The 26,942-nt window shown below is 44.6% G+C and overlaps 2 protein-coding genes across 6 annotated transcripts in view; one reads left to right on the plus strand and one right to left on the minus strand.

Annotated features, from left to right (window-relative positions):
* The window catches only part of LOC133510400 (netrin-G1-like), a 79,645-nt gene extending 68,729 nt beyond the window's left edge, over positions 1-10,916 (minus strand). The window contains exons 1-3 of one of the 4 annotated variants that reach the window (XM_061838258.1): positions 10,695-10,916; positions 10,073-10,202; positions 2,280-2,769 (exon numbers count right to left, since the gene is read on the minus strand). In XM_061838258.1, the coding sequence (XP_061694242.1) occupies positions 2,280-2,525 (246 nt within the window). In that variant the 5' untranslated portion in view covers positions 2,526-2,769; positions 10,073-10,202; positions 10,695-10,916. Of the gene's footprint in view, positions 1-2,279; positions 2,770-10,072; positions 10,209-10,694 lie in introns of all 4 variants that reach the window. The other 3 variants (XM_061838257.1, XM_061838256.1, XM_061838259.1) reach the window with 3 other exon arrangements.
* The window catches only part of LOC133510397 (collagen alpha-1(XI) chain-like), a 261,978-nt gene that overhangs the window by 85,348 nt on the left and 149,688 nt on the right, over positions 1-26,942 (plus strand). The window contains exon 1 of one of the 2 annotated variants that reach the window (XM_061838238.1): positions 11,830-11,887. The exons of the other annotated variant lie outside the window; for it this stretch is intronic. The gene's annotated coding sequence lies outside the window, so the exon portion shown is untranslated. Of the gene's footprint in view, positions 1-11,829; positions 11,888-26,942 lie in introns of those variants that run through there. 2 annotated transcript variants of the gene reach the window in all.

Consider the following 26,942-nt stretch of genomic DNA (forward strand, 5'->3'; position numbering starts at 1 on the left):
GGCCAAGGTAATACTAGTACACAGCTCTTATACGGAAGTAGATTAGTGCCACCAGGATTTGAATTTGAAATGTAACGTGAAATAGGATTTGAATTAAAAATGCCGCAGAAAACGGGATTTGAATTTGAAATGGAAAGGGGCCGCATTTTCAATAGTTGTATTTCAGTGTAACTTTTCAATGTTAAAGGGGAAATCCAGTGCTTTGCGTGAACAATGTATCCAAACGTCACATAATATGTACTCTATTTTGACAGTGTGATGTTAAATCCTCTCTCATTTAATCGTGTTTTGAGAAGATTTTTATCGACAATTACGAATTTTCAGGGGCGCTGCTATTTTCGCAAGTCACATGATGTGCATGGGCGATTGTGACGTGTACTGTGCCGTTCCAAACACTCGATTACACGGGACACAATTTATGCCCAACGCCGATTTCTCGTATTCATCCTTATCCGATGAAGAAATAGCAATATCGGTTGATCGGGAAGACGGAGGAATACTTTCATACAGATTTGAACTTGTGGCTGTCGTTAATGTTGCATATTCGGATGGTTCTGACTACTCGGAGGCCTACGTCGGACATAAGTGCATAAGTGACATAAGTGGACAAAGGCCCCCGGGAGCTCCGGGCCGGCAGCCGCGGATGGTTCTTCGGACGGGAATGATGCGGAGTCCGACAAGCGAGCTCCGGCGGCGGAGGCCGTTAGCCCCAGACACCAAAGCTAGGCTAAAGGCCGCCGCCGGAGCTCGCGAACTGCCTTCGGCGTCACATGTAATCGAGCCTTTGTTGCGGCACGGCACACGTCACATCCGCGCATGGAGGTCATGTGACTCGCGAAAATGGCAGCACCCCTGAAAATTCCAAATTGTCGATAAAAATGTTCTCAAAACGCTATTAAATGAGAGAGGATTTAACATCACATTGTCAAAATAGAGAACATATTACGTGACCTATTGGATACACTGTTCATGCAAATCCAGTGGATTTCCCCTTTAACAATTCAACTGGTGACGATTCGCTGTCTGAAATTCAACTGTCTGTCCCAGCAGGCAGGGTTACTTCAGGTCAGAACTGAACACCCAGCCAATCCAGTGATGCTTTCTTAGTCACGTGACGTCACATACTAAGAAAGCGTAACTGCGATTGGCTGGGTGTTCGCTTCTGACGTGAAGTAGCCCTGCCTGGTGTCACAGACGGTGAATTTTTGACAGCGAATTGTAGCAACTATTGAACTTCTAAAGACTATAATGATATTACTCGTGATCTTTCCAAGTAAAAAGTACTCACCCTGCTTTACATGCGCAGTACGATTCCACTATTTTATCCTGTTGGATTTCAATATGAAGTGTGTGAGGCTTCAAACTTTTTTTACATCGATCGCCAACGTTTCGCTGTAACTCTGACATCGCGTCCTGCTCCGTCCAAAAATCAGAATTTCGTGTACTTATAATTGCGTGAAATAGTTGAGACCTCACTGTAGATCTCTTTTGGACAAGTCTGACGCATTTGGAAAAATATATACCTCCAATATTATCTGGAATACACGAGAGAGAATCCAGTTCAAACCTGTTATGTTCAGTCGCCATTTTGGAAGATTGTGGGAGATGGCAACTGTAGCTAAGGGGGGCGGAGCTGAAGATCACCAGTCGGAAAAGTCCATTCTCATGAGAAATTGCAAAATCTGTACCAATATATTGCTGCGTATGTTATCATCACCAACTTAGTGTAACGGAAGTGTACAGAAAATATTTAATGGAGTCCAATTTTTTTTTTGGGATACTATTTGTATCACAGAGGACTTTTGCTATTCGCGGGGGTTCGGAACCAAGCTCAGGTGCAAATAGCAAACATTTGCGACTAATCCACATGATGGCGATTATAATTGCCTATAAAATGGACCCCTGGGGAATTTTACTGACAGGCTGTAAATAGTCAAAAAAAAAATGTATCCTAATTAGCTACCATTGCGTTAAGATTTTTTTTTTTCCTTTAACCCTCGAAAATGTATTCCATAAAGGGGAGTTACAGTACTAAAAATAAGCATTTTCCATCAGAAAATGGTGTGTGCATCACCCCCCCCCAAAAAAAAATAAATATCTATATATATATATATATATATACACACACACACACACACACACACAAATCACTTCTGGGCTTCAGCGTGTTCATTAATCTCCGTTCTGGGAAACAACACGTCGCCCGGCGTCACCCCGACCCCGCCGCGGCGGCGTCATCATCCGTCTCCATCAGGACACCGGGCGAGCTCGTAACTTACCAGAGCGCAGTAGGTTTCCGGCGGATCCCCGCACGTGATGTTGGGCGGGTCGAGGGCCACCCGCAGGTACTTCGTCATGTCGGTGGCTTCGGGCTGACAGGCCATGTAGTCCCACGCCAGGCCCTCCTCCGTGTAGATCTGGGACTTGCACACGTCGTAGTGTCCCCAGGCCGCGGGGTAATGTTGCATGGCGTAGGCCGCGCCGCCGTAGACGGCCCACAGGGGGAGCAGGACGCTCAAGAGCATCTTCTCTCTTTCGCTTATGTCGTCACAAAAATGCGTCTGAGGTCAATTCAGATGAGCCGCGGCGTTGTCAACCGCCGCAGCATCTTTTTCGTGATGAGCCTCCAACTGGCCGCTCGAGGTGTGACCGACAAGCGCGTGGACGTTTTTGCGTCGGTCAGAGGTCAGATGCGACGTGCGGAGGGGCCGGCGGATGTTGCGGTTTGTGCGTCCCGCGCTCCTCTTTGGACACAAGTGTGGCGACGTCCTGTGGGACGAGAAATGTATTTATTTCTTTTGTAGCTACGCAGGGAGCTGTTTAAGCGAGGATTGCGTGCTTGTTCGTCCTTTTTGAACATGGCGCGACGATTCAACGCAGGTACGCAGGGACTTGAACCATCTACGTCAAGTATTTTGGAACAGCTTTTTGTTAATAAAGGGCTTTTATGTGAATTTTGCCTTGACTGTACTGAGCTATTTGATCAAAGGAAATTTAATTTGCATCTTTTGCAACAATTTTTTTGACTGATTTAACTGATTTTATTTATGTAGGTTACCACTTTCTGTTTTTCTTCCTGTTCTCTTAACAGGACCCTCTTCAGGAGTTGGTATTGACCATTTTCTTGTGGGAGAAAAAAATATTTTAAGATGGCTCTTCTGTGAAGGGTGTTTTGCAATTTCAATTTATGTGTTTGCGCTGTTACTTGTTTTATTTTGGCAAGTTTCTACTTCCTGTTTTTGTTCGCAAACGCTGGATAGAACACAGGCTGATTCGGAGCTGAGCAACTATTTGCGAACAAGCCACTTTGGTTTGCTGTTGTACGTTTGGGTCTATCTCCTTGTGATTGATAGTCCCACAGATCTAAAAAAAAAAAAAAAAAAAACTGACTGGAAGACTCATTGGCCACCAAAACTGAAGTCGCCATCCGCCATCTTGATACTCCGTTAATCGCCAGTTTCGTGGCAGTGAGAAAACATTCCTCAGGTAAGTAAGAAAGATTTACTTTGACACGGTTGACACGTTTGTTTGTAAAGGTTGTTTTTTTTTTAATTTTCTGATGAGCTTAATTCACTTGAACAAAGTTTTTTTTTTTTACGGTTGTTGTTCACCGTTCACTCTCTGCTTCACCTTTATAGGCCGACGTTTTGTCGCGAAAAAGCGATGTAAATATTTTCCCAAACTTCATCAGTGGATAAGCAAGGAAACACATTTTCTGTGAAATTTTTGATGAATTTCACAATACAGAACTCTGCAAATTGAATTTGGTTTTCAAATGCGAGGAAACGAGTTTAAATTTTCTGTCTGAAATAAGACGTCACCGAGACAACAAATGAATAATGCGTTTATTTTTTCCCATTGCGAGTCCTTATTTCCAAAAATATATCAAACTGACTTAAAATTTAATGTTTTTATGACAAAAAATGCTTAGTCTTTTTGCTATGTTATGATGATAGTGCTTCACAGCGTATTTTGGGAGAAGTTAACATGTCACGGAAATCGGGCCCTCGGTAATACGCAAGGTTTCTTGGTAGTCACGATGTTCTATGTCTTCCTTTGCACTTAGCCCTTTTTTGCCTTACCAAGTCAGATTAAAAATCCTTCATGTTACCAGAACTGAAAAAATGTCAAGCTCACACAACCAAGTTTTAATTCTATATGCCAAACTTTGGGGCAAAAACCCCGCCATAAGCCAACCTGTGAACAGCGTCCTCCACACGTTTTGGGAGTACCAAGATGGCGGCCAACTGGCTTCAATCAATGGACAAAATGATGTGTATGCGCTACACCAGTCTTTTTTTTTTTTTTTTAAGATCAGTAGATAGTCTTGGTTTAATTTTGGTAAATTGCTGCTTCCTGTTTTATTTTCCCCTCCCATTTCTTATTTATAAATTTTAGCTTTTTTGGGACCTGCGTCATACACTTGCGTCCATCCGTTTATGTTGTTCGGGTGACTTTGGAGGGTCCAGTTCAGAACAGAGTTGCTTATACATACATATGAGTACAAAAATGAAGGCGTCCCCCGCATGATGTGACATCCGACGAAGTAAATGGATTTGATATGAGCCTTCCACGGCTTCACGCGGACGCCTCCATAATAATGTGGCTCCAAATCATCGTACACGATTGGAGTGTACAAGTGGAGCCCGAGAGCCGCAAAGCCCAATCTCGATCTGATTTTCATACAAAAGGGGCTTATTTCCATCTGCCCAAGTCACCGCATTTAACTTATTGCTTTTCCAAACCGCCGCCGCGCTCCGAGCCTCGTGAGGCATTTGGGGGGGAAATATTAAAGTCAAATAGCGAGACAGAAATGGTCTATTTGACAGATTGTACTTTTGGCGGAGGAGCCATCACAAGTCATCAGTCAAGACGGCTAACCGCTAACGGCGCCTGGCAGCAGTCGCCGCAAAGTCACGACGATGGCTAAAAAGTGGTGACGAACACGATGAGCTGTTGACGACCGATATGCTAATATGCACCTTTGGAAAAAAAAAAATTGTAAATGTCAGTCTCTGATCTCAGGGGGGGGGCATCACGGGAAGGCGCCCCCAACATACACCCGCCTTTCATAATGTGTGACTTTCATTACAAAGACGGGCAAATTAAGTACCAGCAGCGGGGCAGCGGGGGGTGGCCGCACGCCCCCCCTTCCCCAACCCCCCCCCCCTCGCTTATTTTTTATTTATCAGGGAGCACGGCAAGGTAATAAGCGGCAACAAATGGAAGCTAACTCGGGGAATATTGCAATGACGCCAGAGGGAGATTGAAATGAGGGATGAAAGACACGCGTCAGCACACGGAAGTCCGAGGATCCGAGCGGTTCTGCAAAGTGGTCCGACACTGATTCATTGATGAGATGATCCACTTTCACATCCGAGCGTTCACTTTTACGACTTTAAAAATTCCGCTTTAGGCGGCGATCTCGAGAAAGGCGTGTGGCTATTTTTTGAAAAAAAAGATGTGAAAAAATAAAGTTTGGCTGAGCGTGTCGCGGATGATTTCCTTTTGTCCGGTCGATTTCTATTGCGCAAGGTCACAGTCGTCATAAATAACCGGCGAGGGGAGCCGTCGCATTAATCATCGCACGTCCGCTTAGGCGCGCTCGCGCTGAGTCGCCGGCCGAATCTCATTAAAAGTCGTTTGACGGTGAAAAAGACGCCGTCAGATTCTATAATAAAAAGTCATCAATATTAGAGCAGCTGTCAGTATCCAAGAAGAGGAAGGATGTTAGATGACCGCCACACCTCGCGAGCCCCCCCCCCCCCCCATGCCTCCTCCCTCTCCTCTCTCCTCCTAGCTCAGTCGCTTTCACTGGTTTTTTTTTTTTTAAAGCGAGTGAAACACCCCGTTGTGTGTTCATGCGTGTATGCAGGTTCACACGCCCCCCCCACCCCCCGGGGAAGCGTGGACGTGTTTTCAAAGTCAGCGGGCGGCCAAAAGCCCCCCCCCCCCGCCGGCTTCCATCGGATGACCGGAGCGCATTTATTGGAATCATTTACGCGGGGGGGATGAAAAAAAACAACATGCCATTGATTTTTTTTTCTTTTTTTTTGTGACATTACGTCTGATCATTGGATTCTCCATGATTAAAGCGGCATTATGTTGTAGCCTACAAAAACACGTCTACGGCGTTTCTGCAAGTCGTAGCCAAAAAGGGAGATTTATTCCTTCAAACCGCAGATGGGGGGGCTTTTGGGAATTTTATCAGTGTACAGAGAAGCGTCAGTTGAATGGCGTTTAAAGTCCCTCTAAAGTCAATTCTGAGATAATTTTTTTCTAAACACGACGCATTTTTGAAGATAATTGCTGGAAACGTGTAAAGACAGAACTAAGTAGCGCTCGGTTGTGGAAATTTCACAAAAATTTCAGTTTTCCTCATTTTATTTTGATTTTTTGGGGGTGTGGCTAAAATGGCATGAGTCGCCCCTAGACGCCCACTGTTTTAAAACTGAGAATCTTTGCCCACATTAGCGGTTATCCTGCAGAATTGCAGCACGCAGTTAGCTGGCCAATGCCGACAACCCGAAAAATGCATCTTCCCTTCCAATAAAAAGAGAGAATAAGAATGCTTTAGAGCGCCTCGTTGAGCCGACGTGCAAAGGCGCTGTGAGAACTTGATCGGACATAGTCCTGCCACCGGAGGCTTTAGGCGAGAATAAATTCATGGATCAAACATGGAAGCATAACGTTTAGGCATGAGCAAGAGTTTAGATGAGTTAGCATCTATTTTTTCCAGTTCATTAAACGAGCATTTCATTGAAAGTTGACAGTTGTGTCTATCACGCGCTTGCAACGCACTTGCATCCCACTGCGACTACTTATTCTAACTCCAATTCTGATACTTTCCCTAATCCTAAACGCCTAAAATTAACCTTTTCATGACCTAACCTAACCACCTTACCCCAACTCAGTAACAGCTTAACCCCTAAACCTAACCAAAATTCTTTGGTGACCAATCATTGCTTAGACATTTGTTTAGCTCCGCCCCACCCCTCCAAAGCACGCCACGCCCCTGCGACCACTCCCCCAACGTAAAAATTGACTCTTTTGCCAACCTAACCAAGGCTAACCTCCTTACGCTAACCAACTTACATTAATCACCACACCCTAACTTTCTACCAACCCCTGAATCCACAATCTTTATCCTTTTGCTTCAAACTTCCTATAATCTCCTAACCACTAACTAATAACCATTACTTTTATCCCATCCATAAGCCCCTAACCCAGGGGTGCCCAGACTTTTTTTTACCCCAAGATCTACTTTTCAAGCAGCCAACCTCTCACGAGCTACCGACGGGAGGATGATGATGTTCCCAATCCATTTTAAGGTTAATGTTATGTTGCCTCCAATATTTAAAATACAAAATTGGCTTTTTGTGCACTGTATTGTCTGTGCTTTCATGATGGATCAGGCTGTGCCAAGGGAGAATTTTAAAATGACACACCATCTCATCCTTTACTTTCTACTTTGGCTTCAGACCAGACCTTTCCCCACTCGGAAAAAAGAAAATCTCGTCCATTTTTTATTTGATTATTCACATACTCTGACAGTCAGTGCGTCTTAAAACAACAGCATTTCTTTTTTTAACTTTCTCCATTAATATCAAAAGTAAACACAAGCAGCATGTCTAGCTCATCTTTGCTCTAGGTTGCCCAGACTATGTCGCTAACTAAAGCAGCAGTGGTGGAGCTGTCATTATAAAACACATTGATGGGCTGCGTAAGTACTGTAACATTTGTAATTATGAGTGTACATCTCTAAGAGTGGGGATGGGGTGGGAGGGGTGTAAGGTAAACAAAGAACATGAGAGTGTGGCGGATCAGCGGTCGTTGTTAGACAAAGTTCCGTGTGCTGCCTAAAAAAAAAACCAATGGCTTCTTTTCATTTTTTTTTACAGTATGTGAATTGTGCCGTTGGATGTGACAACCAGTCATCCCTCACTCAGTCAATCACAATGCAAAATGCCACAAAATGAATAGCTGTACGTTCAATTTACATTGGATTAAGTTTTTGTGCGTAACGCAGAATATCTGCAGAGACTGCATCACCAGTGTACAATTGCGCATGCGTGCAGTTTAGAGGGAACTGTGGCTGACATCATTTTTTTTTTTTTTTTTTTGGCACGCCGTCCCGCGATCGACCAAGACTGCCTCGCCATCGACCATTGAGCACCCCTGCCCTGACTTTTACCCCTACGACCGAATGTCAACTTTGACCCTTACCCCAACCACGAACCTTACCCAAAGCTCCAATCCTTTCCCGTTCCCCTAACTCATGTACACGTTTCCTAAACCAAGCCTAAATTTCTTAACAGCCAACTTCCTCTTAGTTTGACCCCAACACTAATCTTGTAATGCTAACTTAGATCTAAATTTAACGTGTTTTGATATCAAAAGCTGTGTTGGAGTCGATACATCCGAACTGATCCAAACACCGGTGTCACAAATTGATATCGAAACAGCTCAAAAGTCGCCGTCGTGCAGCCCTTCCGACCGTGACTCGGCTTTGCGTTGAACAACCGCTCGTCTCGACAATCGACACGTTCGCACAGCCGCCATGATGCCGGGGGGGGGAGACGCACGAGCCAACGAGCGCCCTCGGCCTCCATCGTCCAATATGAGTCACGGTGGGATCAGTTGGCAGGCGCTAGCATGTCTGTGCTGGCACACGTTTGTGATTGTCTTTCTCCTTCTGTGCCCCCCCCACCATCCCACTATCTCCTCCTCCCCCTCCATGTCTCCTTGTTAGTGTGAGTGCTAACCTTGGTGAAATGGATCGAGGTAAGCGTTCAAAATAATACAAATGCCGTACATTAGCTTGCGTTTCATTTGGAAGGAAAGGGTGAGAACGTGAGGGTTCCTCCGGCCTCCCCGCTTTATTCACGCACTACTTAGTACCAGTAAGCGGAGTAATTGGGAAGGAATTCGCCGTCTTTCGACGTAGCAACATAGACACAGCGCCAACTGTGGACAGGGGGCCGAAACCCCCACTTTAATAACCTGCAACGTTCGCGTGAAGGTCCGCCGAAGGGGTCCCCGACTAGCAAGCAGAGTTTAACAGCTAAGACTCACTAACTCGTTACATTTTCTCTGCCGCACAAGTTGCTGCTGACGTGGCGACCCATCGAATTATCTGAATGCGCTCACCCACAATAGCCGGAAAAGGCATTTCCTAGCGTGTGAAGTTTAACAGGCTAGGCTCAACGCCAATCCCCCCCCCCCCCCCCCCTTCTGTCGAAAGACATCAGTTCTGATGCGGACGTTGCCGCACATCTAAATACGTGAACGCACCAAGACACTTAAAGAGGCCGCGACTCGAATGCGATCTTTATCAGGCGGGGATTCACTGCGTTACCAAAGCGATCGTCGCCGTTCTCGACATTTTAGGCCGTCGAATGTCAGGAAGTAAAACATTGCACGACGCGTGTAAATCATAAAGTCCGTTGAGATGTGCGCCAGTCTCATGCCAAACAGTAAAATCGGTGTCATGTGCTCACTTTTTTCCTGGAGAATCCTCGAATATTTGACGTCATGCTCCGCCCACGAATCGAATAACCATTGGTGTGAAATGGAGCTCAGTTGGCTGAATTCCCCAGTAGGTGTTCGTCAAAATAAGTCAGAACCTTGGAATTTGCACCAAAATAGCGAGCCAGAACCAAAAATGCCCAAATTCCCGGTGGATTTTGAACATAGGTCCTTCAGATTTTCTTCTTTTTTCTTGCATCCTGTTAGACAGTTCCATCCACTCCATTTGGTGACACTGGTATGGGGGGGAGGGGGCAGCTTTATTTTATAACTTTCCAGGGGGCGCTACTGAGTGACATTTAGGGAGGGGTCCTTTGAAGACCCCTATGCATTTTTTACAAGATACATGTTTCCAAAGATTATCTATCAGGCATGATAAGACAAAAACTGAAATAGGGAGGGGGGGGCGACTTCCTTTTGCTCTTTAGACAGAATCTCTCGACGCAAACGCTCAGTTCCATGAACGTCTTAATCCCCCCCCCCCCATAAACACCAGCATCTTTGGGAAGTACAAAAGCCACAACATGGGGGGGGGGGTACTCACGTTCAACAAGTTCAACACAGCCGCGAGGACGAATTTGGTCTTCCTTTTTGCAACTTTGAGCACATTTGTGTCGCGCGCAGTTGGGGAAGAAGCGCAAGCCGACGAGGAGGCACTTTGAACGGCGAGGCTGCTGCCGCTTGCATCGGCGTCAGGGGAAAAAAAACAAAAAAAGTAAAAAATAAAAACACTTATGTCAAAGTCCATCAATTTTGATGCGCTTGAAAACAGGTTAGATGCATTTTCTCTGCTTGTTGGACCGCAGAAGGGAGCGAGCTATTCAATCGGAGGCTGAAAATATTAAAAGCAAGCTTTTTTTTTTGAGGGGGGGGGGACTCCGCCGGGTCTTAAAGGTAACACCTGCCGGTTATTTTATGCGAGAAAATGAACTCGAAACTTAAATAAACTCATAAAAGAGACGCTCGCGTCATTTGATAAAACGACTAACAGCGTATTTGCGCACGCATCCGCGCCGTTGTCGCTCCTCCGTGCTGCCGAGTCGTTAAAGTTTACGAGGCGACACTCAAGCATCCCCCCCCCCCAAAAAAAAAGAAAAAAAAAACGCACGAATGTTGACAAAAACAAAAAAAGTTTAGGATGCAAATACACGGAAGAAATATCTTACCTTCCATTAGTATGAAGGTGCGGCGGAGTGACAAATAATCCGGGTCCGAACGGACGGAGAACCAGCGCGTTCCGGCGCGCACTGCCGGGGTGCAGCACTCAGTGCTGGCTGGGTGGGCTGCCACCCCCCCCCCCTCCCTCTCCTCCTCACTCCCCCCCGGCGAGGAGTCGTGGATGCTTCTCCTCTTCCTCTTCCTCCTCTTCCTCTTTCTTGTTCCTCTTCCGCCGGGCGCCAAAGCCGCGCAGTGACAGGTCGCCAATAATGCCACGGTGGGGGTGTTTGTGTGTGTGTGTGTGTGTGTGGGGGGGGGGGGGGGTTGTCGGTCTCCCTCTGCCTAAAAAGCCTGAAGGTCACCGAACAGTGATTGGGTGTCACACGGGTTGTCTGCAAAGACGTGTGCGAGAGTGCGGACGAGGCGCACATTAAAGGCTCGAAAATGCATCAGTGATTCTTTCTCATAGGCTTTAACTATATGTCACTGGAGTTATGACAGATTATCATCCATAATCATACTTATTCAGTTCACATTCATAATGGTAATATTTTATTAATGGCAGAAGTCACATATATATATGTGTGTGTGTGTGGTGTGTGTGTGTGTGTGTGTGGGCACTTCTATCTATCTATCTATCTATCTATCTATCTATCTATCTATCTATCTATCTATCTATCTATCTATCTATCTATCTATCTATCTATCTATCTATCTATGTCAAATTTCTTTGTTCGCTAAAGGATGGTCAATACCAACTTCTGCTGAGCAACTAAATAGAGGAAGTTACTAAAACTCCAAAATAAACTAGTAGCCAATTGACACAAATGTACACAATCAAAGTCCATTGCTCACCAAAAAAAAAGCACACAGGAGTGGAAACCAACAAAAGAAGAAAATTAACAGAATAAAACAAGCAAATGGATGATATAGCAAAGCACTGGTCACAGAAGATCAAAAATATTTCACAAAAAAACACTACTAAGAAGCAAAAACCTGAGACACAAACACAAAACAATAAGAGCACCAACAAAGCTCTAGTTGTGCCGTTAAAACCTTGGACTTGTGGCCTGTTCAACAGGTACAAGCTCTTATTTTAAAATGACAGGAAGTTGCTTACACAGGAGGACGTAAAAGGGACAGGAAATGGAAAGAGTGGAAAAAGGAGAGTCTCATTGGACAAACTGCAGTGATCCAAACGGTGGGATTTTTACTTTTTTACACTTTAAAAAACTGTGTACATGATGATGCTAGCATGCTAAAATGTGCATGTTTCAAATGTTCACGTGTCAGTTGCTTGTTCCCCTACTTATTAGATGATGGTTAGCTTAACATGCTAATGGTAACATACTAAATACTGGCTTTTAAATGGTAGGTACGATTTGGCCTTTGAATGAGATGACCTGAAACCAAATTAGCAACCTTAGGTTGGCTTAGAATTTGCTTCAGGAATGCCTATGCTATATCTTAGCTACTTGAGGTTCGCAAATACTGCTTGAATGACGCTACACGTCTCCTCTGAGGAAAAAGCGCTCGGGCTTTTGACATTTCCATTAACTCCTTCCTCCCGGAGACATCCTCCGCCGAGACTCACGCATGACTCGGTCCGCTTGTGTCTCTTGAATTCATACACAGAGGGACACTTCAAAAAAACGCATCCAATGCAAAAAGATGAAAGATACGCAATAAAAGCAACAAGAGAAATGTGTGAGGTTAGTCACAGGTGTTCAGGATCATCCTTTGATCACAAAAACTGATAAATTATGGCTCCGGTTCAGTGTCCAATCAGGCGAACATGAAAAGGAAGTCCAAAACTTACCAAAATAAAACCATTTACCGCACAAACAGTCTCAAATGGAGGTCAAAACCTACCTTTATGAACCGAGAAACAGATGGACTCAAATGTCACAGAAGATCCAAATTGCGGTTTGCTCGCACAAAGTTAGTCGACACGACTACCAGTTAATATACTGGTAACAAAAATGGGATGTTGAAAAAAAAAAAAAAAACACATTCAGGTGGACTGATAAGAATCTTATCAGGTGAGCCAAAACAGGAAGTAGCAAAATACAACCAGAAACAGCACAAATAGAAGGGGGAGTGCACGATAACAGTCCAAAAACATCAAAATTAGCATTTTGGTCGCAAAAATGTAGTCAATACCAGCTCCGGTTGAGTCTTATCAAGGGAACTGGAATGAAAACAGGAAATAGAAACATGCTAAAAACCAAATCAGTCACATCTATTACCATAACCTTGAGTAATGAATCATATGCTGCTTCAACTTGACTGAAGACATTCACGCAAGTTTTTCCTGTTGGATGAATTTAAGCATGTTAGCATTATTACACAAAGACTGTGAGGCGCTAATCCGTCACGAAGACCGCACCGCCATTATCTGTGTAGCCAAATGTATAATTACTGCTGTGTATGGCAAGGAAAAAAAATGGAATTGTTTATGGGGATTTTCAACATGCTGGCAGGCGATTGGGGTGGGGGGGGTGGGGGTGTAGTAAACTTAAAATTAGTTAGCATTGGTGGTTCTTGACCAATTGACCATGGATTTAGTGAATATTTGCGAGAAATGGGCCTTTTGTATGGATAGAAAGTTTTAGATCTGCTTCAGAAAAATGGGAGCACAAGTAAACGTTATACATTTTTGCCCGTTATGCATGGAGCCAAATTTATGATGGATTATTAAATGTTCTGTTCTTTCATTCACAAAACCTTGGTCCAAACTATCTTCGACTGATATTGAAAGTAACAACAACACAAAAAGAGGGACTGAAATACACGACATCAGTCACAGAAAAGCCAAATTCGAGTTCTTTATTAGCAAAACGTTTGTTCATTCACATTTATTCATTGATCACCTTCAGCAGAGTTCTATCAAGGGAACACAAACAGGAAGTATAAACCCACCAAGATAAAAGCAGTAACAGCACACATTAGAGGAAATCCATGATGCGTGAAAGATCCACCTTAAAATCTGTTGTCCACAAAAAGCTGTTCCTTCCCAGCTGTGACTGAGACAGATCAGACACAAGAAAACAAATCCGGGAAGTAGAGAACCACCAAAATAAAACTGGTACTGGCACATTCAGAGGCAGCAAAATAAAACCTCACCTCAAGCTTGGGTGAATATATGACGACGCTCAACCAAGAGCCGAATGAAAGTCCTTTGTTCTCAAAAAGCTGTTCAAATCTCGCGTACTCGTACATATATGAAGCAATTAAGGGAATCTAGAAAATGGACAACATAGATCAGGAGATGGCTAGAATACATTAACTAACAGCATCCCAGCTTCATCTCTCCACTGGTTTCTCGTGGCGGTAAACCGGATTTCTAACATCTGATGCCAAAGGCGAGGTGAAGAGATGACAGAAAGTCTGCCGCAAATCCTGTTGCAAGCATTAAGTTTTGTCTTCGATATCCGCCGTGACCGGCTCACTCCTTCCCTTTAGTCATTTTCACAGACGGCGGATTATCGACATGAAAAGACGTGACATCATCCGTCCACTTGCGCCTCAAAACACTCAAATCTCACTCGTGCTTTTCTCTCTCTCGGTTTCCACCACTGTTTTGTGGATGGGCGGCTTTGGTCGTCAGTGACTGGTGTCCTGCATTGGAAACCATCATTTTATTTTGGCAGAATGTCATTTCTTGTTTTAGTTCCCACGGAGTTGTCTGTCATCACCAGCTTTTTGTGAACAATGGACTTTGATTGAGTGGTTCTTCATTTTTTGCTTGTGCTATCACTGCTTTTTTTTGTGGAGTGGGGTCGAGGTTTCTACGTCCTGTTTTGGTTCTCCAGATTCAGTTGTCAGATGGAGGTGCTATTGAGCAGCTTTTTGTGAACAAAGTGATTTGGTTCTTTTGTGACCGGTGTTACTCATGGTAGGACTCTTAACCGCAGCCATCTTTTTGTGAACAAATAACATTGTTTTTGGATCTTCAGTGCCAAATTCCTCCATTTGAGTCCATGTATTTGTTCTGTTACTATTTTCGATGTGGTGGGTTTCAATTTCCGGTTGAGCCTCCCTTGAGAGCCAGATTTTTGTAAACAAAAGACATTGATTTGGTTCTCCCATGGCTGATTTCTTTCTTTAGAGTCCATCTACTTGTGCTGTTGCTGGCTTAATTTTCCTGGGTTTTTACTCCCTGTTTTTGTTCTTGTCCACGTTGACTTGCCGTGACTCTCAGAAAGACACAGTTGAGAACAACTTTTTGTGAACAAGCCGCTTTTGATCTGGGCCGACTCTGACTGCTGTGCTGGTTAACAAGGATCACTGACTGAATAAACTGCTACCTTAGCTTCTAATGTATTTCAGCTCATCATTCATGAACTAGTCTCGCATTTTGTGTACACGGTGGGTGAATAACGAGCTTCTGGAAATAACCATCACAGCAAATAACACTTTTAGCTTGTCACGATCCAAATCTTCTAATATGAATTTATACACAGAACATTGGAGTTTTTTCCCCCCTTCCCTTAAGAGTGGACCTTACAGTTCTCCGGCAGCAGGTTTCGTACACTATCAGGTCTCTAACAGAGGTGGATAGGTATGTGTGTGTGCATAATTTAACATCCCGAGACTCGCTTTCCCCTTCTTCCCCTTCCTTGTTGTGCCTGTCCGACAAGATTAGTTTCGTCCGTGATGAAAAATCTAACATGCTCGAGGAATTGTTTCATAATTGTATCATTCAGAAACCGAAATCCATTGTATTTAACAATGATCACTACTACATGTACTGTTCGCTTGGTGCTAATCTCCAGTACGTTTCACTAGTTTTTCCTTCCTATCTGAGCTTGCTGTCTTCTTATCTGGCCGGTGATAAAGAACAACATTAGCCTCCGTGCGTGGGAACACTTGCCGTAGATAAGCAATCCGCGAGTCTTAATGTTTGCCCTGGTCTTATCGGAGCTGTTACAGCACCGTTCGTCATTTCACAGCAAACTTGGTACCCCCCATGCCGTGTCTGTTTTCATCACAACAGGGCAAGAGAAGTGAGCATGGGGTGTTAATCTTGCCTCACAGTTTACGCCGCCATCATCTTGGCTGTGTTACTATCTTCAAAGGTGGAAATACTTGGTACCGCTGTTCCGTGTCTTCTGTTACACACTCCGGGAGAAGGAAGTGAGCGTCAGGTGTTAAAAGTTTTCCCTCTTGTCCGCAATCCGGGCATTCGCGTCATCCTTGTTCTGTCATTGTCATACGTCAAGGGGCTACCTCACTGGTCCGGAGACCAGCTGGCAACCTTATGCCGACTCAAGTGGTTGCGGAAACATGTCTCCCGGAGACCATGTGGGAGTGGTGGTGAATTTGAACTTGTTCGATTTCATCTGAGACCTTTTTTAGATTCTGTAGCAGGTCTTGGCGACATCGCAGAAAATAATCCTGCCCGCTACTGGGAAGATATCCCCACGATGTTACTAAGACCTCATGGTGATCAAGGAGACTGAGGAGACATTGTGGAGTCTTCTGGGGGACTTGTTCTCAGCAAGACATCACTGTGCTGAGAGCGCAAGCAATGTTTTGGTCTCGTGAGTCACCTAACTGGTAGTCCCAGTTATGGCGCCGCTGATTTTATAAAGCGGAATCATCAGGGAACTACTTGGTCCTCTCATTCAGTTTTTCATTTTGAAACTTCGATGTTTGTTGTGTTGTTCGAAGTTTGAAAGCGCTTCGACGTCCGGGGCTAACGGCCTCCGCCACCTGGAACCTCGGCTCGTGGCCCGCCGCCGTAGCTCGCTCGTCAGACTCCGCGTCATTCCCGTCCGAAGAATCATCCGAATATTCAACATTAATTACAGCCAGAGGTTAAAATCTGTATGAAAGTATTCCTCCGTCTTCCCGATGAACCGATACTGCTATTTCTTCATCAGATGAGGATAAATCTGAGAAATCCGCACTGGGCATGACGGTGTCCCATGTAATCGACCGTTTGGAACGACACAGTACATGTCACATATGCCCACGTACATCATGTGACTCGCGAAAATGGTACTGCCCCTGCCCGCGTCATTCCCGTCCGAAGAACCATCCGAGGCTGCCGGCCCGGAGCTCCCGGGAGCTTTGTTGTCCCGCAGTCCAGGCAATTATCTTTTTACAGAGAGTTTTGCTGTGGCTTTGGCTTTGTATGTTACAAGGTGGAGTAAGGGCAGAAATTCTTGGTCCCCAGCATACCATGTCCAGGGTTTCAAGGTGTTGAAATTCACAACGTATTCACACAATTCCAGCGTTAACCGTTTACACAGACCTCGTCCCGGCTTTATCTATGGTTTCGGCATACCAGAGGAACCACTCGGTACCCCCATTATGTGTCCACTTTAGGTTAAACTTTGATCCCTGTCCAGCAATCCAACATTAGTCTTATGAATACTGGCAGAAATACTTGGTCCCTCCGTTTTCTCTATTTTGACATCCATTCCAGATTTTAAACTTCCTATAAACACGCACAAAAAAACATATCGGAATGAGTTGTTACCCCCGCCGCATGTTGTGCTTCTTATATAAGAGTGGGGGGGAAAAAAACGTGGATACATCCGATGGGGAGGTCATTAAGGGTTTATGTCACTTGAGGTAGCTGACAGGGGGGGATAATATCTCATGTATCATCGTGAACACTAAAGCGGAGGGATGCCTTTTTTCTGTGCACTTATTGGGAGACAGGCAGTAAATCAACACATCTACACGACACACTCGGAATTGCAAACAGTGCGGGATAAAAAAAAAAAATTGAAGTAGCATACACGGGCGTTGTCGGCAAAGTGATGCATCACCCCCCCCCCACCTTTTTATTCATTAAAAATCACAATGCACGCTTTATTTTTAACCAAGCCGTGCAACTCAACCCTCGTGCCGGTTTGTCCGCTCAATCAATGAATTGATTTTGCCGTCATCTGCCACTTCCCTCTCCTGCGCGGGCTCTGTTGCCGGGGGTCCGGCAGGTATTTAGGGCTCGGGGCAATTTGCTTCATAGTGCTCCGAGGTAAAACCGCGGCGCTACTCGGGCCTCCCTAATTCGTTTAGCCAAGCCCAAGGAAGGGGGAGAGTGGGGCAGCGTCTGTAAAAATCCATCAGCCGCTCGGACCGGTTGATGTTGCGTATGTAATCCTTTGCGCCTCCCCCCCCCCAATCAGATGATGATTGATAAGTGACGTGATCGACCGTGAGTGTACAGTTTAATTGATGCGTAGAGCTGGGAATCAACGGGATTAAGGATGTTGGGGGGCAAAACAACACTGCATTGGTGGAACATGATAACTGTCTGTGATTCTATGAGCAGCTTTGAAGAAATTGATCATAATTCATTTTAATTGGAGTGAATTGTGTCATAAAAGACACAGAGTGAATAACTAAGTCATAATTAGAGTGCAACATATTGTATCCCTTCAAAATAGGAGTCAATCATATCGTATAGCGTTGCAATTGGAGTGGATAGCGGTCGTCTTTTTTTTCGGCTTGTCCCGTTAGGAATTGCCACAGCGCGTCATCTTTTTCCATCTAAGCCTATCACGTGCATCCTCCTCTCTAACACCCACTCTCCTCATGTCCTCCCTCACCACATCCATCAACCTTTTCTTTCTTTTCTTCTTTCTGTGCTCTTCTCTTCTACCAATACACTCACTCTCTCGCCTCTAGACATTTCCAAACCATCGAAGTCAGCTCTCCCTAACCTTGTCTCCAAAACATCCAGCTTTGGCTGTCCCTCTAATGAGCTCATTTCTAATCCTATCCAACCTGCTCACACCAAACGAGAACCTCAACATCTTCATTTCTGCCACCTCCAGGTCTGCTTCCGGTTGCCACCGTCTCTAATCCGTACATCATGGCCAGCCTCATGACTGTTTTATAAACTTTGTCCTTCATCCTAGCGGAGAGTCTTTTGTCACATAGAACACCAAACACCTTCCAACTGTTTCATCTTGCTTGGACCAGTTTCTTCACTTCCTTACCGCACTCACCATTGCTCCGTATTGTTGACCCCAAGTATTTGAAGTCGTCCACCCTGGAGCTTCACTCGTCCTCCTCCGCCCCTCTCATTCATACACATGTATTCTGTTTTACTTCGGCTAATCTTCATTCCTCTCCTTTCCGATGCGTACCTCCATTTTTTCTAGTTGTTCCTCCCGCCTCTAGCAGTGAATTGGAATAATTGGATTGACTCGCACTCTATGGTATCATCGTAAATTGAGTGTCATTTTGAATCCCATTGTAAGTGGAGTGAATCTCATTGTATCGCATTGTAATTGTAATGGTTTGTATGCTATTGGATGGCATTGGGAGTGAATCACATACCGGTATTGTAACGTCTGTGAATCATACTAATACATACATAATTGTATCACATCGGAATTGTAGAGTGTCTTAATTAAAAACAATATAGTTGAAGCGAATCATAACAATGGACCTTTCCGATGGCAATCTTAAGCTCCGCCTCCTTAGCCTTGTCCCACAAGCTTCCAAAATGGCGATTGAACAGAATATGTTTGAAGTTGAGTCTCTATCGCGTATTCCAGATAATATTGCGTCAGACTTGTCCAAGAGAGTTCTACAGAGAGGTCTCAACTATTTCACGCAAGGATATGTACACGGAATTAAGATTTTGGACGGAGCAGGACGCAATGTCAGAGCTACAGCGAAACGTTGGCGATCGATGCAAAAAAAAAAAAAAAAAAAAAAGTTTGACGCCTCGCAAACTTCATATTGAAATCCAACAGGATAACGTTTCCAAGGCACGCTACTGACAACCAGCATTGCTTGTGGGACAATACGGCGAGAGGGGCGTGTCAAGCCTGGGGTTAAGACAACGCGGCTATCTGATTGGCTATTATTGTACGTCATAATTGGAATAAATAGTATTGTACCGTTGGAATGGTGGTTGAGTGGTTAGCACATCTGTCTCACTGTTCTGAGAACGGGGGGTGAAATCCCAGTCCCGCCTGTGTGGTCATTGCATGTTCTCCCCGTACATGTGTAAGGTTTTTCCGGGTTTGCTTCCACATACCCAAAACATGCTTGGTATGTTGATTGAAGATTACGCGTGAGTAAATTGCGTCGCATCGTAGTCAGAAAGAATCTCATACTGTAATTGGAGTGAATCATAGTGTACTGTACTGCATAATGATTGCGAATTTTATTTTATGACAATGTATGATGTTGAATTGCATCAAAATTTGAAAAATCGCATGTCGTAATAGAAGTGAATTGTATCCCGTTGTTTCGCAATCGTCATGAATCGTATGATATCGCATCAGAACGTAATTGGCGTGCATCGTGTTCTCTCGTATCATAAATGGAGTGAATCGCATTGTTTTACATTGTAATTGAAGTGAATCGTATGGCATCTAAATTGGAGGGAATCATCTTGTCACGGTCTAATAACAGGTGAGAAATATATGGTGTTGTAAATTTTATTGTTTGATATTGAACGAATCGTACGGCGAATGACTCTCAGTCGTCTCCATCAGTGTTGGAGATGCGCACCTCTCATATTTGGACGTTTACCTCCCACTCTTATTGTTTGAATTGACGTCGCCTGGAAGCTTTTCCCACATTTGGGTTGAGAGAGAGGTGGTCTTGCTCCTCGCCGAGAAAAGCGGGCCGAGGGCCTTTTTGACAAGTCCCTCGGCTCTTCCGGAGTCCCGCAGCAAACACGCGAGCATCCACATGCTAACAAGGCAACATGTTACTGCGGGAGGTGACAGACAAGTGACTCAACACGAGCAGAGTACACGAGGTGAGAATGTCTACCTCGTGTTAATCACATACTCAAACCCTCGCCCTAAACATTCAAAGAAAGTATATCCCACTCGCATCCTATAATATTTTACTTATTACACCATTTGCACTGGGATTTAGCCTCCAGCAAATACACACATACACTGAGGATGCATTAAGTTAAGCAGTATGAATTTAAGACAGTAAGGATTAAAGCAGGGCGGCACGGTGGATCCACCTGTGTGGAGTTTGGATGTTCTCCCCGTGCCTGCGTGGGTTTCCTCCGGGCACTCTGGTTTTCTCCCACATCCCAAAAACATGCAACATTCATTGGACACTCCAAATTGCCCCTCGGTGTGAGCGTGAGTGCGGCTGTTTGTCTCGATGTGCCCTGCGATTGGCTGGCAACCAGTTCAGGGTGTGCGCCGCCTGCTGCCCGTTGACAGCTGGGATAGGCTCCAGCACTCCCCGCGACCCTCGTGAGGATAAGTGGCAAAGAAAAGGGATGGATGGAGTAACTGGATCACCACTGATTCATTTCATCCTTGAATCGAATTGGCAACCATGAATCACGAAATGAATCGAATCACCGATGAATGGATTAAAGTATGAAGGTATAAGTACTTTGAGTTCAAATAAATGTACAATTTGAATTAAAGTTAAATGACAGATTATTGAATGGTCTGACTGAAATAAATGTACACAGAGTAAGAAAGTTACAGGTGTTATGAGTTATGTTTCAGGTAGAAATAAGATGACTTTGGGTCATAGCATACAAAAAATACAAGTTTAAGTAAAGGTACAAGCGTTCTGAATTAAAGTAAAGGTACGAGCAGTGTTAGCAAAATGAAGAAAAAATTAAAAAATGTGTGAAATAAAGGTACAAATAATAACAAAGTAAAGATGGAAGCTGTACAATCTAAAGTCAAGTTATAAGTACAAAATAAATTGTAGTTATTTCAATTAAAGTTAAAGCTGACAGAAAAGTTATTTTTAGGGTAAAGGTAACATGTTTTTGTTTGATTAAAATTAGACCGTGACGCCAAATGATTGTTTTATTTTATCTTTCATTGGCACTCTCCACGTCCCGGAGGTGAAGTGAAATCTCCGACGCCTCCCCGGTGACTGCGAACACGGGCTAATGGCATCGCTCTGGTCCTGTGCGGGCCAAGCTTGTCAATACCATTTCCCTTCCGCTTCTCCCGCTTGCCACTTCCCATCTGGAGCCAATTCGTGAGCCGCCAGGTCAACGCCTGCCTCCGCATAACACTTAGCCCAGACTCCCTCCCCTTCCCAGCCTCTTTGCTCCTTCCGTCCTTTCGCTCAGCTGAGCCTTGCTTCGTTGTGACAGCTTACCAGTGCACTACATCACCCGCAACACTTTCACTGTAAGCAACCGGCGCGCTAAAGAATTCTACTTTCTTTAATATGTTGGAAATGGTCACCGGGCTTTGAATATGGTCCGTGTGTTTTCTGTCATGCATCTGTACTGATTTCCTGTTGGTCTGAATATTGGCCATTTCATTGATTGACGTGGAATGGGTACTTTTTATGCTGGCCGAGAGAAAGTACACAATCGGATTGCACCACACTCACGGGAAGGAATAACCCCTTGGATTGTGGTACACAAACATACGCAGGGCATACAGAACTCTCCCGCGTCCCCACTTCAACTACTTCAACCACATCCATCCTGTTGTCACCTGCCTATGACACGATGGGGTTAACGGTCCAAGCGCAGAGTTAGGAGTGCCATTGTTCTCCCCATTGATTGCGCCTCTTTGCTCCAAGACCGTTTTCAGTGGACAAACTGACAAATGGTCAGGAGGGAAGTTATACGTGAAGCAGAAGTGGACCTGGAGGGATACACTTCATCCATTCTGGGCTTGATCTCAGAATGTGCTGATGATGCACAAAAACATTTACTGCCCCCAAACCAGAAACTCTGGCTAAATTGCAGAGGTGAGAGCTCTACTGAAGACTAAGGTTGCCGTCAGTAGCGCATGCAAAATATTAGCACTCAGGGCAGGAAGTAGAGAGCCAGCTGCGGGCATCAGGGGGGCTTCGAGACTTCTATGCACAGAAAATCCAGAGCCACTTCACATTAACTTACCCTCAGAGAATTCGGAAAGGCATTAAGTGCATTACTAGCTACAACACCAAGGATGCACAATTCTCAAAATCACTCTTCCCTAACAGATGCCCTCAACCAGGTCTTCACCTGCTTTGAGGAACAACGGCACCCCAGGTGCCCACCTGATCACACACTTTCCATCCTAAACCCCACATTTGTGAGGAACACTCTGCAAAGGATTAACCTGCATAAATCTGCGGCCCCTGACGATATCCCGGGTGGGTACTGAGAGACAGTGCCCACCAGCTGGCCGAGGTCCTGAAAGACAATTTTAACACTAGCATCTGTCCCAACCTCCCCAAGTCTGCCTCCATCATTAACGTGCCCGAGAGCTCCACGGTGACATGTCTGAATGACTATCGGCCGGTAGCCCTCACTCCAATAGTCCTAAAGTGGTTTCAGACACTGACTATGGCACAGATCAAAAACACCATTGACGTCACTGTTTTTCCCCTCATCAGTAGACCTGCAGGAAGAACGACTACACTGATGATGCGCAACAGTGCTCCACTCGGTCTTTATAGGTGGTCAAGCAAAAATTCCTTTTGGTTGCCTGTTCCTCCTGGATTTCAACTCTGTTTTAAATCCCATCATCCCATTTGCCCTGGTACAAAAGATCAACAATCCTGGGATGAGCCCATCCCGTAGTCCTGGACTTCCTGATCAACAGAACCAGATTGTCAGGATCCACAAAATTGTCTTCTGCTTCATCACCCGCAGCACTGGCTTCCTCCCGGGCTGTGTGCCGAGCCCCCTCCTGTTCACACTAATAACCTACGAAATTCCTGACCTGTCATGATACATCACAAACAAAGGATGAATGCAAGTACAGAGAGGAGGTAGAACATCTGGTGGACTAGTGCAAAGATAATATTTGCATCAGCGTGACCAAAGAGTTGGTGGTGGACTTCAGGAGGGGCAGACCCCCCACTCTACACTACGTAGGACAGTATAGGCTGCTTTAAAATGGCAAATATTCTCACAGTATGTATTAAAGTTTGAGTGAAACTCCAGGGAGAAGGGATAGCAAGGGTGGACTACTTCAAATACTTGGTCAGCAATACAGAGCAATGGAGATTGTGGTAAGGAGGTGAAGAAACGGGTCCAAGCGGGGTGGAACAGTTGGGGGAAGGTGTCTGGTGTTCTATGTGACAGAAGAGTCTCCGCTAGGATGAAGGGCAAAGTCTATAAAAGAGTGGTGCGATGTACGGATTAGAGACGGTGGCTCGGAAGAAACAACAGGAAGCAGAATTGGGGGTAGCAGAAATGAAGATGTTGAGGTTCTCGCTCGGAGCGAGCAGGTCGGATAGGATTAGAAATGAGCTCATTAGAGGGACAGCCAAAGTTGGATGTTTTGGAGGGAGCAGACTTCGAAGGTTTGGACTTGTCCAGAGGCGAGAGAGTGAGTACATTGGAAGAAGGGTGCTGAGGATGGAGCTGCTAGGCAAAAGGGCGAGAGGAAGACCAAAAAAAAAAAGGTTTATGGAAGTCGTAAGGGAGGACATGACAACAGTGGGTGTGAGAGAGGAGGATGCACCAGACGGGCTTAGATGGAAAAAGATGACACGCTGAAAGGAGAAGATGAAGATGTATTAAAGTTTTAAATGAAAATTGAAATGACTACTTGTGCACAAGCAATCCCAACTTAGCTTGAAACAGTTCAATATGTAAAATAGCAACAAAGCCAACCCCCCAAAAAGGCCCCCATTTCCAAGCCACAGACTTAGTAACACACAAAGGTGCACCAAAGACAAAAGTTGTAGCTCTGCCATGCATCAGGCAGGTACACAGCAGGAGGCTTGTCACCGCCTGGCTTAAGGGGCTTACGTCTTGAACCACACGTCTCCCACTTTCCAGTCGAGGGTGCATATTCATGCTGCCCCCTTTGCTCTGCTGCACCGCTAGACTCTTCAACTAACTCCCCAAGGGGGAGCTACGCTCCAGACACTGTGAATTCCAGGGACTCGGGTAGGTTCATGCATTATCTCAAGGCCTTCTCGCAGTGGGACAATTACCCCGTTTGCAGAGTATTTTTCATTCGGCGTGTTTATTTCTACTGCGCAAAGTGGGGCTTGTCATTGATAACTGGCAAATATCGCATTTATTTATGTGCTCCTGCCTCACTGAGTGCACCTCGAGCTTTGACTTTGTGGCTAATTCAGAGTATTTCATCATCATCAATGCGTGGTAACGGAATGTCGCGTCACTTATTTTTGCATTATGCTTCCATATTGCAAACCTTTGTTCTCGTGCCTGAGTGAGCATACTTTAGGCTTCGACTCTATTCCAAGTCACTCTGTGCATTTTTATTCTGTATTATGAAGATGCCATTATTCAAAAGTAAAATTAACTCACACGAACAAGCAACATAATATCTTTTGTTTTTGTCCCCTCCTCACCAAAACATGCACTTAGCGGTAGCAGCAGCTTACATTCATGCTGATTATAACTACCGTAATTTCTCCAAAATAATGTGCAAATTTTTCCCAAAATATTTTCCAAAAGTTAATAGAGTTCATTATATTTAGGTATGGATGAAAAATAAAAAATACACAATTGTATAGTTGTATACAGGTACGTAGAGTGGTAAGAAATGCATACATATACATTTCGATGTGATATTTGATGTCCTATATTACACATTTATATACATATATTACGCTAATGTGCACCCCAACCCTAAGCTCTTTGAGCTCATCGGGGAGCTTTCATTTTACGATCGTTAGCGTAGCATGTTTGTTGCTACTGCACCAAAGATCAGAAACGACTGCCCGTGAGTTTGTTTGAACTTAAACCAAGACAAAAAAAATGTCGACTACAACTGCTATTTGTGCAGCTGCTTGCTTGCAGCTCACTTGTGCCGATGATGCCGGCAACCCGCAAGTAGCGTTGCAGTCCGAAACAACGATAGTTTGCTTCATTGGCTTCAGATGGGTATCAAAACAACGTGAGCTCAAACTACGTAATACGAGCGTCACGGAGACCCCCACCCAAAAAAAAAAAAAAAAAAAAAAAAAAAAACGGAGCAGGAATACAATTTAAATCCTCGGTTTTTAAAAAAATTTGCCCATTACGCTCGCTTCTACGCAGGTTGCGCTCGCGTTGTTTTGATAGCCACCTGACGCCATAGCGAAAGCTGCTACGGATTGGGGGCGGACAGGCTGCGCTGCGCAACAAACTCTTGGGATTAAAAAACGTTTCAAGTCATTAATGATGATTTCCACAGTGATGCACCAAAGGTAGCTACTATGGATCGTTTTTGGATTGGAGATGAGTCATAATGCTTCTTTTGAAGGCTTTGGCCCCAAACAATATTTATTGCAGTGTTTAATAAACAGTGTTCAATAGTTTATATTTTTAAGACTGTAATATATGCTATCAACAGTATTAAAATGTTTTGCCATCATTGAGCATTTATTTTAGCTGGTTGAGGGATTCTGTTCAATTACAGGGACCGGGACAAGCGTGTCCTGTGGGTTGTCCCGAGATTATATTAGCGCTACATCAGCACGTGCACAATGATTATTATTAATGATTGTTGTACGGGCAGTTTTTGGAAAAACAATACAAGTACAAACCTAACAAAATATAAATACAGATCATTCCCAATATTCTGATCATGTAGGTAGCGGCAAATTGGCGGTGCGCATTGTACAATGGTAGAAGGGTGCGCGTTATACTTCAGGACGCATTATACTCGAGAAATTATGGTAATACTAATAGAGACTAACATTTAAAAAAGAAACTAATGTTCATTATGTTCCCGAAAATGAACTGTGGCTATCATTTCCGCTGGGAACCACATGCTGCTTCATGAAAGCCTTGATGATCAGGACGGGAAGTTGATCAGCAAATGAAGCCTCACATGGAGGTGGAAGAAGATAAAAAGAAGCAGCATCTGGGGTAGTGGAGGGATGCTAATCTTGTAATTTTGCAAAGTGACTCATCAAAGATAGCCATTTAATCCCAAAAAACAGGACGAGGAATACACACACACACACACACACAAACGGGCGCCACAAACTCTTTTGATCAGAAAAATTAGGCCAGTGCCAGGAGAGCCTCCGGAGGAACACTCAAATCCATTTTTGGGGGATTTGAAGTCAATTGCGGGAATGAAAGGATCAAACTTATTTGTCCGACACGAAGCCCCCCCTCCTCCCCCCTCCTGTGGTGATGTCATTCAATGAGATGCACACATACAAATCCAAAATGTGAAATCTTGTGTGTGTGTGTGTGTGTGTGGGGGGGGGGGGGGTGGCTGATTTCTCCATCTTCCCATTTCCATCCATCCCTGAACTGCGACTGAATATTATTTACTTCCCCTCCCCTTTACGTTGGATTGAGCTGTTATTCGGTTAATGTTTTATTTTGATTTGTCAGTCGTAAAGATCAC

Source organism: Syngnathoides biaculeatus, chromosome 13 (assembly GCF_019802595.1).
Source record: "Syngnathoides biaculeatus isolate LvHL_M chromosome 13, ASM1980259v1, whole genome shotgun sequence".
Classification (NCBI taxonomy): Eukaryota; Metazoa; Chordata; class Actinopteri; order Syngnathiformes; family Syngnathidae; genus Syngnathoides; species Syngnathoides biaculeatus.